The following is a 15,481-nucleotide window of genomic DNA, read 5'->3' as shown; positions in this document are numbered from 1 at the left end:
TAATTTTTCTGATAGGAGAAGATAGGCGGGAAAGCAAGTTACGAGAAAGTCTGCAAAAGGAAATAGATAGGTTAACTGAGTGAAAAAAAAATTGGCAGATGGAGTATAATGTGGGGGAAGCATGAGGTTGTCCATTATGGTAAGAGGAATAGAAAAGCATAATATTATTTATATAAAGAGAGACTACAGAATGCTGCAATATCAAGGAATTTGGGTGTCCTTGTACATGAATCACAAAATGTCAGCAAGCAGGTAATTACAATGGCAAAAAGAATCAGCCTTTATTGCAAAGGGGATAGACTATAAAAGTAGGGGAGTCTTGCTACAACTGTACAGGGCATTGGTGAGAGCACCCCTGGAGTATTGTGTTCAGTTTTGCTCAACATACCTAAGGGGCAATATACTTGTATTGAAGGCAGTTCAGAGAAGATACACTAAGGTGATTCCTGGAATGAAAGGTTTGTCATATGAGGAAAGGTTGAGCAGGTTGGGCCTATACTTAATTGAGTTTAGAAAAATGAGAGGTAATCTCATTGAAACAAAGATTCTGAGTGGGGCTTGACAGGCTAGATGCTGAGAGAATGTTTCTACTCATAGGACAATCTAGAAACAGAAGGGCACAGCTTAAATATAAGGGGTCTTCAATTAAGACTGAGATAAGTATGAGTTCTTTCTCTTAGAGGGTCATTAATGTTTGGAATTGTCTCCTCCAGCAAGCAGTGGAGGTTGGGTCATCAAAATCATAGAATCCCTACAATGCAGCAGGTGGCCATTCAGCCCATCGAGTCTGCACCGACAAGAATCCCACCTAAACGCTATCCCTGTAACCTGACATATTTACCCTACTAGTCCCTCTGACACTAAGGGATAATTTAACATGGCCTATCTACCTAACCTGCACATCTCTGGAGTGTGGGACGAAACCGGAGCATCCGCAAGAAACCCACACAGACATGGGGAGAACCTGGAAACTCCACACAGACAGTGACCCGAGGCCGGAATTGAACCAGGGTCACTGATGCTGTAAGGCAGCAGTGCAAACCACTGTCCCACTGAGTCTCCACTGAATATATTCAAAACTGAACTAGATATTACAGTTGTATAAAATGTAAATTCGGCCACATTTGGAATACTGTGTCCAATTCTGGTCACCACACTCCCGGGAGGTTGTGGAGGCTTTGGAGAGAATGCAGAAAAGGTCTACCAGGATGTTGCCTGGTGTGGAAGGTATTAGCTGTGAGGAGGGATTGAACAAATTGGGATTGTTCTCCCTGGAAAGACAGAGGCTGAGGGGCGTCCTGATAGAACTTTATAAAATTATGAAAGGCATAGGTAGAGTGTACAGTTGGAAGCTTTTTTCCCAGGGCAGAAATGACAATTAAAAGGAGGCACAAGTTCAAGATAAGGGGGGAAAGGTTTAATGGAGGTGTGCTGGGGAAGCTTTTTACACAGAGGTGGTGAGGGCCTGGAATGCACCGTCAAGTGAAGTGATTGAGGCAGTTATGTTAGCCACATTTAAGACTTATCTTGATAGGCATATGAACAAACAGGAAATAGAGGGATATAAGTGGTTGTCTAGATAGGACAACGTGATCAGCTCTGCTTGGAGGGCCAAAGGGCCTGTTCCCGTGCTGTACTGTTCTTTGTTTTGACTGACAAGGGTAACGGGTTTATGGGAGGCAGGCGGGAAAATGGAGTTAAGACCACAATCAGATCAGCCATGATCATATGAATGGCAGAACAGGCTGAAGGGGTTGAACAGTCTGCTCCTGCTCCTATTTCTTGTGTTCTTAAATGCACGTCTTTCTTTTATATCCGCTACACAGTTGTCCACAGTACTTCACCTTTCCAGGACCGATGATTCCCAAATCCTAATGGAAAAATCACTGCACTCAGCTGCTTGTTAAATTGTCCCCCAGCATCTGTTTTTCTGCCTACAACATGTTTGATTATGATGTATTACAGCAGACTATATTTTTGTAAAATATTTCCAGCTCTTAATCTATCGGGGCTTCAGTGTTTTTGTGTTGATAGGAAACTAGGTTTTAGCTGATTAAACATCAGCATTTCCCTTGCTAGGGAGTATTTAAGACGCGGCTGTTGCCAACCTTTGCCTAAGCTGTCTGGATTTGGGTAAATCAGAGCAGCTCTCAGAGGGAAAATATGTGCATGCCTCATATTGAGTGGATATCTCGGTAGCTTTGAACTGAATAAGGTTACCAGCTTCTATACATATCATCATCTGACGGGACCAGCTCCCTCAAAGGGAAAGAATAAAAAATTGAGGGTTTGAATATTACAAAGAACAAAGAGGGGAAAGTTGAAAGGAGTGTGCCCCATTGTATAATGCAATTTCGGAGATTAGCTAAAACCTCTTAATGCACATCATGCTCTTAACTGGTCAGTCTATGTAAAATATGACAGGTGATACACTTCAAGCATTTGCTAACCATTTTGGGCTTTACAAAGCCACAGAGCGTCTGAAAAATTGGCGTCACAGAGCCCACTTCAGTGTGTCTCAAATTATCCTGTAATTTACTGCATTTTACGCATTCTCATGAAACGCATGACACCACAACAAAAGAACATCATTCAAGAGCATTAACTGAGATCATCTGTTTTACTTCAGGTTTCAGTCTCCATGCGCTGCTTCCCAGCGCCTACACAGTTAAACCCATTCTCTGCAACCTCATGGCAGGCTGGTGTCGTGGAATCCAAATTTGGAGGATATAAAAGCAACTGAAAATTAGCATTGATTACAGAGACCCAGCATAATGAAACATTTAAAGCTTGAACTCCATCCTCAATATGTATTTTATGTAAAAGTATAGACATCAGAGACTGAATTACAAAAGAGTGACCTAAAATTAAGTATTCAGATAGTGTTCAGAGATGTTTATCACATTCCTTGATTAGGTTATGGTCTTGTAACTCACTCACAGGTATCCATTATTCTAGATGTAATTTCCTGTCAAACTAAAATGGACTACAAATAGATTGATGTTATTGTGCATTAAAGCACATTTCTGGAAAAGACAACAGGGATAGAATTACAACAAGCAAATGTCACACAATGCATGAAGATCCTTAAGATTTCTAATATGGTGACCTGGCTGAAGCCTCTGCCACTTGTATAGACCCAATGAATGAAATCTAAAGTTAGGATATGAATCCTTAATAATGCAAACCTGATCATTTTTAATAATCCCATTGTACGTGCAGAATAACTAAATGGAATCGATTGCGTTCTTAGGCACTTGGTACAAAGAAAATAAAATACTGTGTATTGCATAGGTTAATCAGAATATTACTCAGAAGGCAAGCTCCTTACGTGATTTCTAAAGTGGCAACTTCTTCCAGTGGTTCAACTAACAAAGGTAGAAATTTGTTAAGCCATACACGCCAGAAGGTTTCACCGTACGCAGATATTGTTTCTCAGGATAGCAACTGCTCTCTCTGCTTCCGAAATGGAGTGGGGGGGAAATAAGTCACAGTGGCTCCTTCTCCTGGTCACTACACAGTCACCCCTGCTGGGAAATACAAGGAGGGAGAGTGGGTGCCATCATGATTGGCATTAATACTCTCCATAGTCAAATAACCTGCTAATGCTCACTGTCTGGGTTCATACACGACAAAATGACCACTATACCAAAATGCAAATGAAAGGCTTATGATGTGATATTGCACTGAAATATGAGTGTGTCTTCAAGTCATATGGGGCAAAAAACTGGTAGAAAAACAAGTGGAGAGTATTTAATTTCACTACATCTAGAAAAGGAAGTTGATCAGTTTTATTTCATTTCAGTTAAATTCTGTCCTTTAAACTGTTCAAGTCACTGAACTGTTAGAGTGTCTGTCTTTAATACTGTTAATAGGGAGCATTCTGCAATAACAGAACATCTTTCAAGTGCAAACTGTGAAGGCTAACGTGAACCATTTGAACAAAGTAATTTATTGGTAGCTCTCAGTGGCAGCTGTGAAATCCATTGGACTTTCTACCCAAATAAATATCAAACAAAAAAAACAGCCTGGACTCGGTCCCAGAATATGTCATGATAAACTGTAGAAAATTATAAATCTCTGCACAGGATTTAATTTGCAGCTACTTTCTCTGGTCCTATATTACATGTCATCATGCTCATTATTGGACTGAATACCTGGCATCGCTAACAAACCACAAATCTGGTTGCATTTAACTCTATGTCTTGGTTTAGTGCTTAATACCAAAAAGATTAATAGGAGGCCCAAGTTTCCTAATGCTGGGATGTATTAATGCATGAGTGGCAAAGTGCAGCATGTGACAACCAGGCATTTTGCAGTCTTAACTGTCCCTCTAAAAAAAGAAACAAAGTATAGGCATTGTACAGGTATGAGGAAATTTGACATACTTTCATTGTAGCACGGACTTTTGCTATCAAAACAGAATGTGAATTAAAATATGGGAATATTAGGCAACTCGATGCCTATTCCCAAATGTCAACAAGACCAGTCATTTGTGGTCATTGTACAAAAAGGCACTTAACGTACTGCTGGAGAGGGTGTCCATTCTCTCAGGTTGGACACCTTTTCTTCTGACTATATCTAGTACCAGCCATTCTCAGGTCCAGAGCAAAAATACCGGCTTCAAGCTGAATATTTCAGGTCATCTTGGAATGGATTCATCGCCCAAAGCTAGAGTGTAAAATACAAGAGGAAGTTTGAACACTCCTGTTAGCTTCTTTACAAAAGAGAATTTCCCACTGCATAATAATATCAACAGTAAGCTTTTGCTTAACACTGTTAATTGTTGTTTCACTTGGAAATTAATTATACACTTGGATATGACTGTGTTAACATTGCTTGTCAACCACTAACACAATGTTTAAAGAAAACACACTTAATTGAGAACTATACAACCCACAGCAGATATTTAAAATAATTAAAAGTCGCACAAAGTGGATGCCTTACGTTTTACTGCCAGCAACGTGTTTCCATGACAACAAGCAACAGAGGTAACAAAATAGGGATTATTTTCGTCCAACTGCACTTGCTTAGGTATCCCAGTGTCTTCCTCTTTCCTTCCCAGTCTTCCTCTGGCACCTTTCCCCCAGGTATACACTTCGCCCTCTGTTCAGAGAAAAAGGAGATGTTTAAGGCAGTAATGTACCCTCATTTTTGCTGCTTCATTCAGACAAATTAAGATGCTAGTTTCACAAAACAATCACAAGATTCTCAAATATGTTCAGGTTCAAATATGTGAATCTTCCAAGATTCTTGATAGCTCAATGGTTAATCGTATTGCCTCGTATGATACAATGCCATTAAACCTCAAAGATCTAAAGTTCTATCTGTAGTCAATGTTAGTTGGGCATTGATTGGATACAGTAATTAGCTTCAGTAATTATCACCCAGGCTGGGGTGATACTATTATTTGGAAATCCCGCTTCTTATTAGCACCAAGTGACTTCTGCTGAAAAGTGCACTTGTGTGCACATAAGAACATAAGAACATAAGAAATAGGAGCAGGAGTAGGCCATCTAGCCCTTCGAGCCTGCCCCGCCATTCAATAAGATCATGGCTGATCTGAGCACCGGGAGGAAACTCATGCATTTAGCTTAGCTAGTCCCCCTGACACTAAGGAGCAACTTAGCATGGCCAATCAACCTAACCTGTGGGAGGAAACTGGAGCACTCAGAAGAACCCTGTGCAGAAACGAGGAGAATGTGCAAACTCCACACAGACAGTGACCCAAGCTGGGAATTGAACCCAGCTCCCTAGCGCTGTGAGGTAGCAGTGCTAACCACTGTGCCACGGTGCTGCCCAAGGTTTAAAAGTGTTTATTCAGATTGACATAGGCAAGGGACGGAATTTTTCATCTCACCTTTCTCAGAAATGGAGGTAGAGAGTGGCTGAAAATATCAGTGCAGTCAAATGTGCCCGTTTCCCAAACCCCAACTGGCACAGAACATTTTTCATGAGGTGGAGTTGGTGCTGGCATGGGGGAGACGGTGGCATAGTAGTATTGCCATGGACTGGTAATCCAGAAACACAGGTTCGGGGGATCCAGGATCAAATCCCACCACAGCAGAATTTGAATTCAATAGAGATCTAGAAGTAAAAATCTTCTGATGACCATGAAACCATTGTTAATTGTCACAAAAACCCATCTGGTTCACCAATGTCCCCCAGGGAAGGAAATCCGCCCTCCCCACCCGGCCCGGCCCACACGCGACCCCAGACCCACAGCAATGTGTTTGACTCTTAAATGTCCTCAGGAATGGGACTAAACGCTGGCCCAGCCAGTGATGCCCACTAGCCATGGATAAAAAAAATCCTAATGAGGCAGGCAACCACTTAGGCTTCTTAAGAGGTGAGATTTTCCATCAAATACGGACAGAATTAAGACCAATCATTATGCCTTTGAAGGACTTTCAGTGTCTATGATCACAAACAAAGTATAATCACTTGGACAAAGGGCAGCACAATACTTAACATTTAGTTCCGGTTTCCTCCCACAGTCCAAAGATGTGTGCGTTAGGTTGATTGGCCATGCTCAATTGCCCCTTATGTGTCAGAGGGATAAGAGGGTTATGGTGATAGGACCTGAGTGGGACTGTTGTCGGTGTGGGCACGATGGGCCAAACGGCCCCCTGCTGCACCACTGATTCTATAAGATACCATAAGGCAGCGAGTTCCCATGGAACTGAATCCCAATTAAAAAGTGATGTTTTCAAGAGGGGGGATAAGAAATTGGAAATAGGAGTGCAAGAGGGAGAGAGAAAGAGAAAAAGAAATAAAAAAGTGGAAATGCAAACAATATTAAGGAGTATGGAATTAACAGATAGGTAAGCAATTGAGAGAAACGCAGTAAGGAAAGAGGGAGTGGAATTAAGGGCAGTTCCTGAGGATAGTTGGAAAAGGTCATAATGTCTCATTGACTGATCTGGGAGAAACCCCACTTATCTGTCAAAGGGTCAATGATTTGGATAAAGGGCAAGTGGGAAAGGTGTCCAAATTTGCAGGTAACGCTCCAAGTAGAAGGCTTAGTGCATAATTCTGAGGACCAAAAGTAGCTGCATGGGGATATCATTAAGATGATGAAATGGTAAAAAAAAAAGCTGGCAAACAGAATGCAATGTTAGTGAATGTAGTGCAATACATGTTAGCTTAAAAATAAATAATAATTGTACTTTGAATGGGGGGAGAACTGGATGATGCAGAAATGCAGAGAGATTTGGAGGCTCAAGTTCATAAGATACTAAAAGCATCTCAAGTGGATAGGCCATTAAAAATGCTGTTGGGCATGGTGGCACAGTGATTAGCACTGCTGCCTCACAACGTCAGGGACCCAGGTTCGATTCCTGGCTTGGGTCACTTTCTGTACAGAGTCTGCACGTTCTCCTCATGTCTGTGTGGGTTTCCTCCAGGTTCTCAGGTTTCCTCCCACAAGTCCGAAAAACGGGCTGGTTCAGTGCATTGGCCATGCTAAATTCTTCCTTAGTGTACCCAAACAGGCAATTTGGTAATTTTTACAGTAACTTCATTGCAGTGTTAATGTAAGCCTACTTGTGACACTAATGAATGAATTTAAACTTTAAAAAAAAGCTGATGGGATACTGAGTTTTATGGCAAGAGGGAGAGGATATAAAAGTCAAGAACAAATGTTGAATTTATATAAAATCTGAGTAAAACCACAGATTGGGGGCAGTATTGGGGCCTCTAAACTACTAAAAGGATGTGAAAGTAATACAGCACAGATTGGCTTGGATTCTGCTTTGCATGAAATATTATGAAAATGTTATTGAAATGGTGGAGCTATTTTTAAAGGATAGATGAAATTAAAAGGTGATTTCGTGAAGATAGTCAAAATGAAAGCATGGGACAGAGTGGAGAGAAATTGCCAAGCTCTCAATTTGACTAGACAATTTGATCAAATTCCTCTTCATATTTGGGTTTGTGAGGCCTTATGTGGGCAGCACAGTGGCACAGTGGTTAACACTGCTGCCTCATGACGCCAGGGACCGGGTTTGATTCCAGTCTCAGGTCACTGTCCGTGTGGAGTTTGCACATTCTCCCCATGTCTGTGTAGATTTCCTCCGGGTGTTCTAGTTTCCTCTCACAGTCCAAAGACGTGCAGGTTGGGTGGATTGGCTATGCTAAATTGCCTCTTAGTGTCAGGAGGACTCACTAGGCTAAATGCATGAGGTTACAGGGATGGGGCCTCTGTGGGATTATGGTCAGTGCAGACTCGATGGTCTGAATGGCCTCCTTCTGCACTGTAGGATTCTATGAAGAGAGAGATATGACTAAATAATATTTAGAACAGAGAGCAGGAAGAGTTTTTTAATACAAGGGCTGAGAGGCTGTGGAATGCACTAAAGGGCAGTGTTAATCATAACATTTAACAGGTTAGTTAGGCGGTTGAAGGAAAAGGAAGTAAAGGGATAAGGGAAGATTACTAAGATAATTATTCAAGTCAAGGATAAACTCGCCACCCAGTGGTTAGGTGCACAGTGGTACTGCTGCCTCACAGCGCCAGAGAATCGGGTTTGATTCCTGGCTTCAATCACTCTGTCTGCAGACTCTGCACGTTCTCCCCACGTCTGCGTGGGTTTCCTCCGGGTGCTCCGGCTTCCTCCCACAATCCAAAAGACAAGCCGGTTAGATGCATTGGACCATGCTAAATTCTCCCTTAGTGTATCGGAACAGGTGCTGGAGTGAGGCAACTAGGGCATTTTCACAGTAACTTCATTGTAGTAAGAAGTCTCACAACATCAGGTTAAAGTTCAACAGGTTTATTTGGTTACACGAGCTTTCAGAGTGCTGCTCTTTTATCAGGTGAGTGCCGGAACACTCACCTGATGAAGGAGCAGTGCTCTGAAAGCTCATGACCCCAAATAAACCTGTTGGACTATAACTTGAAGTGAGATTTCTTACTGTACCCATCCAGTCCAACACCGGCATCTCCACATCATGGTTCATTGCAGTTTTAATCTAAGTCTATTCGTGACACAAATAAACAAACTTTAAACTTAGGCAAAATGGCATGTTTTGCTGTTGTAATTTTTTAATGTAAGCTCCCCAAAAATAGTATAGACAGAGAAAGACAACTTGTTCCAAGCTTTAATCAACTTTGATGCCCTACTCAACTTCAAATACACTGTTCCTGGCACAGTTTCATTTTGGCCATTACTTCCTAAAACAAATTTAAAAGTAAGGTTTCTCACTCACTTGAGAGCAGCATTGATTGCTGCTGCATACCATTTGCAATTTATATCGACACAGGAATATAAATTGCACGTCTTACGGAATGGAAATCTACTGATTTCTATTTTTCCACTCCAATTTATTCCCCTTAGCCTTTCTCTTCTGAAGCCAGTGACTTGTATCTGGCTCCGTTTCCACAGGCATTTGCAGCAACCCATTACCTCATCCAAATGTTGAGTCTTCAATTCTGATCCTGGATGACAAGGGCTAGATTTTTCACCTGACCTATAATCATTTCACCAGCTCCCAGTTCCCTGAAAGCTTTGCACTCACCGGGGAGTGGCATTGATAGCTGCTGGATACCATTAGCAATTTATATTGCTCTTCCTGAACTTGAGACAGAAGTTTCTTAAGCAGCTACTCCACGAGATTTCCTACCAGTGGTAACTGGGGAATAACTATTAGATCCATCTGTGTGTGGATATCTACTGCAATGTTACGAAAATGATAAAAATATGATATCCAACAAATTAATCATCACTTGCACACGTCATACTCAGAATCCAACATTGCTATGAATGGCAGGTGGACCATTAATTTATAGAACCAAAAAGCACATACTGGTTTCAAAAAGACTGTCTGGGCTGTGGTTTTTATAAAAATTAAAGGTTTTCCCTCATTCAATAGGCAGCAGGCCAAGCTGCAACAGGCTTTCGAGACCTAATCCAGCTAACCGCCAATCCTCCTCACATCCTTTTGAGCACACTCTCTGCTATAGAATTGGTGAAAAAAATGCAATGAGCCCTGCGTTTAGCTGTAAAGGACCGCTCAAGCTAATCTCTGCTCCACTCCTCTCCAAGCAGATTCATACCCAGGCCAAAACCGCAAATCATCCCAAAGTTAGATGCTGTTCTGTGGTCAGGAACATCTATTTGCAAAAGAGGGCAATCTCAGCCCTAGCGCCAATAGGATTTCATGCGGTAACCATTGGGTCATGATCAGCAACAGGAAGCCTACTATGATTCCAGCTGAGAAAATCCAGTCCAGAACAAGGGTGGCACGTGGCGCAGTGGTTAGCACTGCTGCCTCACAGCACTGGGGACCTGGGTTCAATTCCAGCCTTGGGTGACTCCTGTGTGGAGTTTGCATGTTCGCCCTGTGCCTGTTCCTCTGGGTGTTCCGGTTTCCTCCCACAGTACAAAGACGTCTGGCCACTGTAAATTGCCCCTTAGCATCCTAAAATGTGTAGGTTACAGCAATTAGCAGAGTAAATGCATGAGTTTACAGGAATAGGGCATGGGGGGACGGACCTGGTTAAGATGATGGGTTGTTGCAACTTAATGGGCCAAATGGCCTCCTTCTGTCGGGATTCTATGAAGAGAAGCACTGAGATCCTGAAGCTTTTCTGGTCTACAATACTCAATAACAGATCCTGTAGTACATTTATTTTTTGAACCATTAGGATACTATCTGTGCTTTTTTTGTTTAAAAACTTCCCAATTTAGAAAAATCTCTCGTCCTGACATTTTTTGCATTCCTGTGTGTTTCTGTCAGCATTAATAAGCAGCATGGAAATGATTAGTGACAGGAGGTTGTTAACAACCTCTCTCCATAGCTTATATAAACACTCTAGAGAAACCATCTTTCCTGGACATGAAATAATAAAAATTAGTCCCAAGAATAAAGTATTAGAACAATTTTCAGCTTTTTAAGCAGAAACTGTTTGATTACTCTAATTTTAACAAGAGTGTGGAGGAGTAAGACACAGCAAATTTTAATCATTTTTTCCTGCACTGGGTCCTAGAATCATAGAATACCTAGGGTGCAGAAGGTGGCCATTCAGCCCACTGGGTCTGCACCAACTCTTGAAAGAGCATCATACCTATACCCCATCTCCACACTGCCCCTGTCCTACACCTGTAACCCTGGGCATTTTGCACGGCCAATCTACCTAACCTGCACATCTTTGGGCTGTGGGAGGAAACTGGAGCATCTGGAGGAAACCCACTTAGGCACAAATAGAACTGCAAACTCCACACAGTCACCCAAGGCTGGAATCGATCCAAAGCCCCTGGTGCTGTGAGGTAGCTGTGCTAACCACTGTGCTACCATGCCGGATCCTGTTGTGATTCTGATCACTCAAAGGCTACTTCCAAATATTTAAGCAAACGGATTTATCAAGAATACTATGATTTTTAAAAGCTGCCATTTGGAGTGGAATTTTACAGCCCCTGCCACTAGCGGGATTTTCCCATCTCGCTGAAGTCAAATGACCTCTGAGTGGCTCATTACATTTCATGGTCCTGTGTACACCAGGATGGAGCTGTAAAATTCAGCCCTTAGTGTCCATTAACAATACGATTGATTAGTCCTAGCGAATGACTTCATTGCTCATAACACTAAACATGAATTTTATCAACATGATTGGATTCGCAATTTGGTATCCAGTAGAGTTTTTATAAAATGCTAGTTGTTGATGTAATCACGACATACCTGCTCCAATCGCGACTGTGAAAGCATCGCCACAAGCTACCATGGTAACCTTCACCCCACGCAGGTCAGAGACCAAGTATGGCAATCGGTTATTGTGACGCGTGTTGGTGCCCAGCTGTCCATGTTGGTTACTGCCAAAAGTATAGCATTCTCCAGTTTCTGAAATGAACAAAGAGACAGTTATTTTCTTTCCAAATTCTTAGACAAAAGACTAAGTTAATAAGACTATAGTTAAGAAAGCCCACCAACGCCTCTACTTTCTCAGAAGATTAAGGAAATTTGGTAAGTCTGCTACGACTCGCACCAACCTTTACAAATGCACCACAAAAAGCATTCTTTCTGGTTGTATCACAGCTTGGTGTGGCTCTGCTCTGCCCAAGACCACAACAAATGACAAAAAGTCATGAATGTAGCCCAATCCATCACATAAACCAGTCTCCCATCCATTGACTCTGTCTACACTTCCCATTGCCTCAGCAAAGCAGCCAGCATAAGTAAAGACCCCACCCACCCCGGACATTCTTTCTTCCACTTTCTTCCATTGGGAAAAAGATACAAAAGTCTGAGGTCACATAACAACCAACTCAAGAACAGCTTTTTCCCTGCTGCTATCAGATTTTTGAATGGACCTCCCTTGCATTAAGTTAATTCTTCTCTACAGCCTAGCTGTGACTGTGATACTACATTCTGCACTCTCTCATTTCCTTCTCTATGATCGGTATGCTTTGTCTGTACAGCAGGAAAAATGTTTTTCACTGTATACCAATACATGTGACAATAGTAAATTAAATCAAATCAAGTTGGGCAGCCTGGTGACGCAGCACAGTGGTGGACAAACAGAGAAGTGATTTTGGATAGATGTTTGACTGTAGGTTGACAGCCACCCATCAGGTCAAGTGGGTGGGGGGAGTTTATGAAAGGAAAAGTTGGCACCAGTTGGACGAAGGCAATTCATGCCAGAGTGGAAATTGGGAAGAGTCAATGTACATTGCATTTGCACACATCTTTGCAACGAGCTCAATAGCAGCGTTGGGGCAGATCTGGCTTCCTAGTTGAGGAATGGTGTGTGCCCTGGGGAGTTTTGGGGAGACATCAAAATAAGAACTTGCATATATATAGTACCTTTAATATTGAAAAGCATCACAAGATGCTCCACAGAAATATAATCAAACAAAATCACATATCCGGTCAAACAGAATGCAATTGTAATTTGGAACTTTTACAAGGAACTTTCGCAGCTGGAATGTATTCATCAGTTTCACGCTGCAGCTGAGAAACTCCTGGCATTTTAGGATTGTTTGGCATTTGTCATTAAGTTCGACAAGTGAGGTATGACATCTAGATATATTACTAGTGAATCTTTTGTGTTGTTGCTTATTGTTAGTCAGACCTAGTACTCTTTTATAAGTACAGACAGTACACAATTTAATCTACAAGATAAAATGCTACACTGCAGATGTGCACCTTTTTATGGATATAAAATGGTTCAGTGATTGTATGCCTGCATATTGACTCAGAAGCTGGTTGGTTCTAGTCCCACTCTGCAGACTTAAACACAAGATCTAGGCTGAGCCCTCAGTGTAGCAGAAGGAGTGCTGCACCTTCAGAGATACAGTATTTTGGATGAGCCTTTAAACCCAGGGTCCTGTTTGTTTTTTTTTCGGGTAAAAGTAAATTATCCCATGACATTATTTCTTAAAGGAGCAGGGCAGTTCACCCAAGTCCTGGCCAACATTTATTCCTTAATCAACATCTCTAAAATAGTCATGAAAACATTGCTGTTTGTGGGAGCTTACCGCGTACAAAGAACATTTTTCACATGACAATGTTAACCGCTTAAAAGTACTTCATTGGCTGAAACACCTTTGGAATATAGAATCCCTACAATGCAGAAGGAGGCCATTCAGCCCATCGAGTCTTATTTTGGAGTGAGAGGGTGGTGGAGTGTGTGAAGGTCATGTTATCCAAACGGAATTTTGACTCATGTAGCCTTTTTTCACCAGCCTGGTATGAAGACTTCAAAAGAGGGTGGCAATTCACTTCTGCTACAGCGTTCAAGCAAAATGCTGCGGATACTGGAAATCTGAAATAAAATCGGAAAATGCTGGAAACATTCAGCGGGTCAGGCAGCATCGATGAAAAGGGGGACAAGAGTAAATGTTTCAGGCATGTGGTGCGTGACCTTTCATTAGGATGGGGGGAAGTCTCAGTTTCAATCTAGTGAAAGGAGGGAGGTTGGGAAGAACAGAAGGATTGTGATTAAGACAGAGGGCAGAGGTGATTAAATGACCAGTTGGGGTGCAAGGCTAAAGGGTGTGGTGATGAGACAAGTAAAGAAACAAAGGAAGGGCCTAGCAGAGGGGGGAATGGTGGGCATCCTGAATAGCTGCTATCTGAAACGACAGTGAGGAAAAGTAAGAGAGAATTGAGAGTTCAGCAAAAAAAAACCCAAAGAAACACAAAATGGGGCAGAGATGACAATCTAAACTTGCTGAGCTCCATGTTGAGTACAGAAGGTTGTTAAGTGCCTAGACCATAGAACTATAGAACCCCTACAGTGCAAAAGAAGTCATTTGGCCAACTGAGTTTGCACTGATTCTCAAAAGAACATCCCACCTAGGCCCCCCCCTTCTGTCCTTTCCACGTAACTCTGCACACTTACCAAATCTGATCCACCTATCCTAAATACCTTTGGACATTAAGGGGCAGTTTAGCGTGACCAATTCACCTAATCTGCACATCTTCGGAGTGTGCTAGGAAACCAGTGCACCCGGAGGAAACCCATGCAGACACGGGGAGAACATGCAAACTCCACAGTCACCCGAGGCCGGAATGCCTGGCATTGTGAGGCAGTAGTGCTAACCATTGTGCCACTGGGCTGTCCACAGGTCTTACACAAAATTTTGCATTTTTACTCGATTGTTTTACATCCTGGAAATCAATATCTAGATTCTGTTCAGGTTAGATTGGCTCAATTTCTTTTTTAGCAATATAACCTAATTGCTAAGTAGACAGATGTGGAGATGCCGGTGTTGGACAGGGGTTGACACAGTAAGAAGTCTCACAACACCAGATTAAAGTCCAATAGGTTTTATTTGGTAGCACAAGCTTTTGGAGCGCTGCTCCTTCATCAGGTGAACTCCATTGCAGTATGAACGTAAGCCTACTTGTGACTAATAAGTAAACTTTACTTTAAACAAATCAAACAACAGTGATGCCAAATCAGGGGAATATTATACTGTGTAAAATACAATGCCTCATTATACTACTAAAGTATAGCTGTATTGGTATTTTGAGGCTACCAAATTAATTAATGATAAGTAAACATGGGGCTGTACTCATTCAAAGGTTAATTGTTGGAACACTGGCTGTGATTGTGAGCATATCAATTACAACCCTACAGTCATTGCAGATCTGTTATCTGTATGAGCAAAGAGGCATTTTGTGCATTTACATTTTTTTTGAAGTGTGACAACAGAACTTAGCATTAGACATCGCATGTCCTCAGAAGTGTGATGGACAGGAGTGAGCAATTAAACCAAGTATTTATATTATGAATTAAAGACAAAATCTTGATGAGTAATTAGATGTTTTCATTGCCTGTCAGAGGCACAACGACATGTTATGGCCACAGAAAGCTTCAGCAAGAGCAGATTCCTCAAGAAACTGACCCCAAGAGCTTAGAAAGACTTGTGGCTGGATAGGTGGCAAACCAGAGTTTTCCCTAAATACCTGTTGTGGCTCAGTAACTAATGTTTAACTCCACATTTAACTTGCAATTTAAAAAAACTCTCAGTTCCTC

General features: G+C 41.9%; 1 protein-coding gene across 4 annotated transcripts in view; it reads right to left on the bottom strand.

Annotated features, from left to right (window-relative positions):
* Positions 1-935: 935 nt before the first annotated feature.
* The window catches only part of nek8 (NIMA-related kinase 8), a 67,870-nt gene continuing 53,324 nt past the window's right edge, over positions 936-15,481 (bottom strand). For 3 of the 4 annotated variants that reach the window (XM_080210536.1, XM_080210538.1, XM_080210537.1), the window contains 3 exons: positions 11,680-11,838; positions 4,948-5,106; positions 936-4,671 (listed from right to left, as the gene is read on the bottom strand). In XM_080210536.1, the coding sequence (XP_080066662.1) occupies positions 4,643-4,671; positions 4,948-5,106; positions 11,680-11,838 (347 nt within the window). In that variant the 3' untranslated portion in view covers positions 936-4,642. Of the gene's footprint in view, positions 4,672-4,947; positions 5,107-11,679; positions 11,839-13,688; positions 13,763-15,481 lie in introns of those variants that run through there. The other variant, XM_080210539.1, reaches the window with a different exon arrangement.

The sequence above is a fragment of the Carcharhinus amblyrhynchos genome, chromosome 23 (assembly GCF_965287045.1).
Source record: "Carcharhinus amblyrhynchos chromosome 23, sCarAmb.v2.hapA, whole genome shotgun sequence".
NCBI classification, from domain to species: Eukaryota; Metazoa; Chordata; class Chondrichthyes; order Carcharhiniformes; family Carcharhinidae; genus Carcharhinus; species Carcharhinus amblyrhynchos.
The sequence above is the reverse complement of the archived record's forward strand: the minus strand, read 5'-3'. Positions and strand labels throughout refer to the sequence as shown.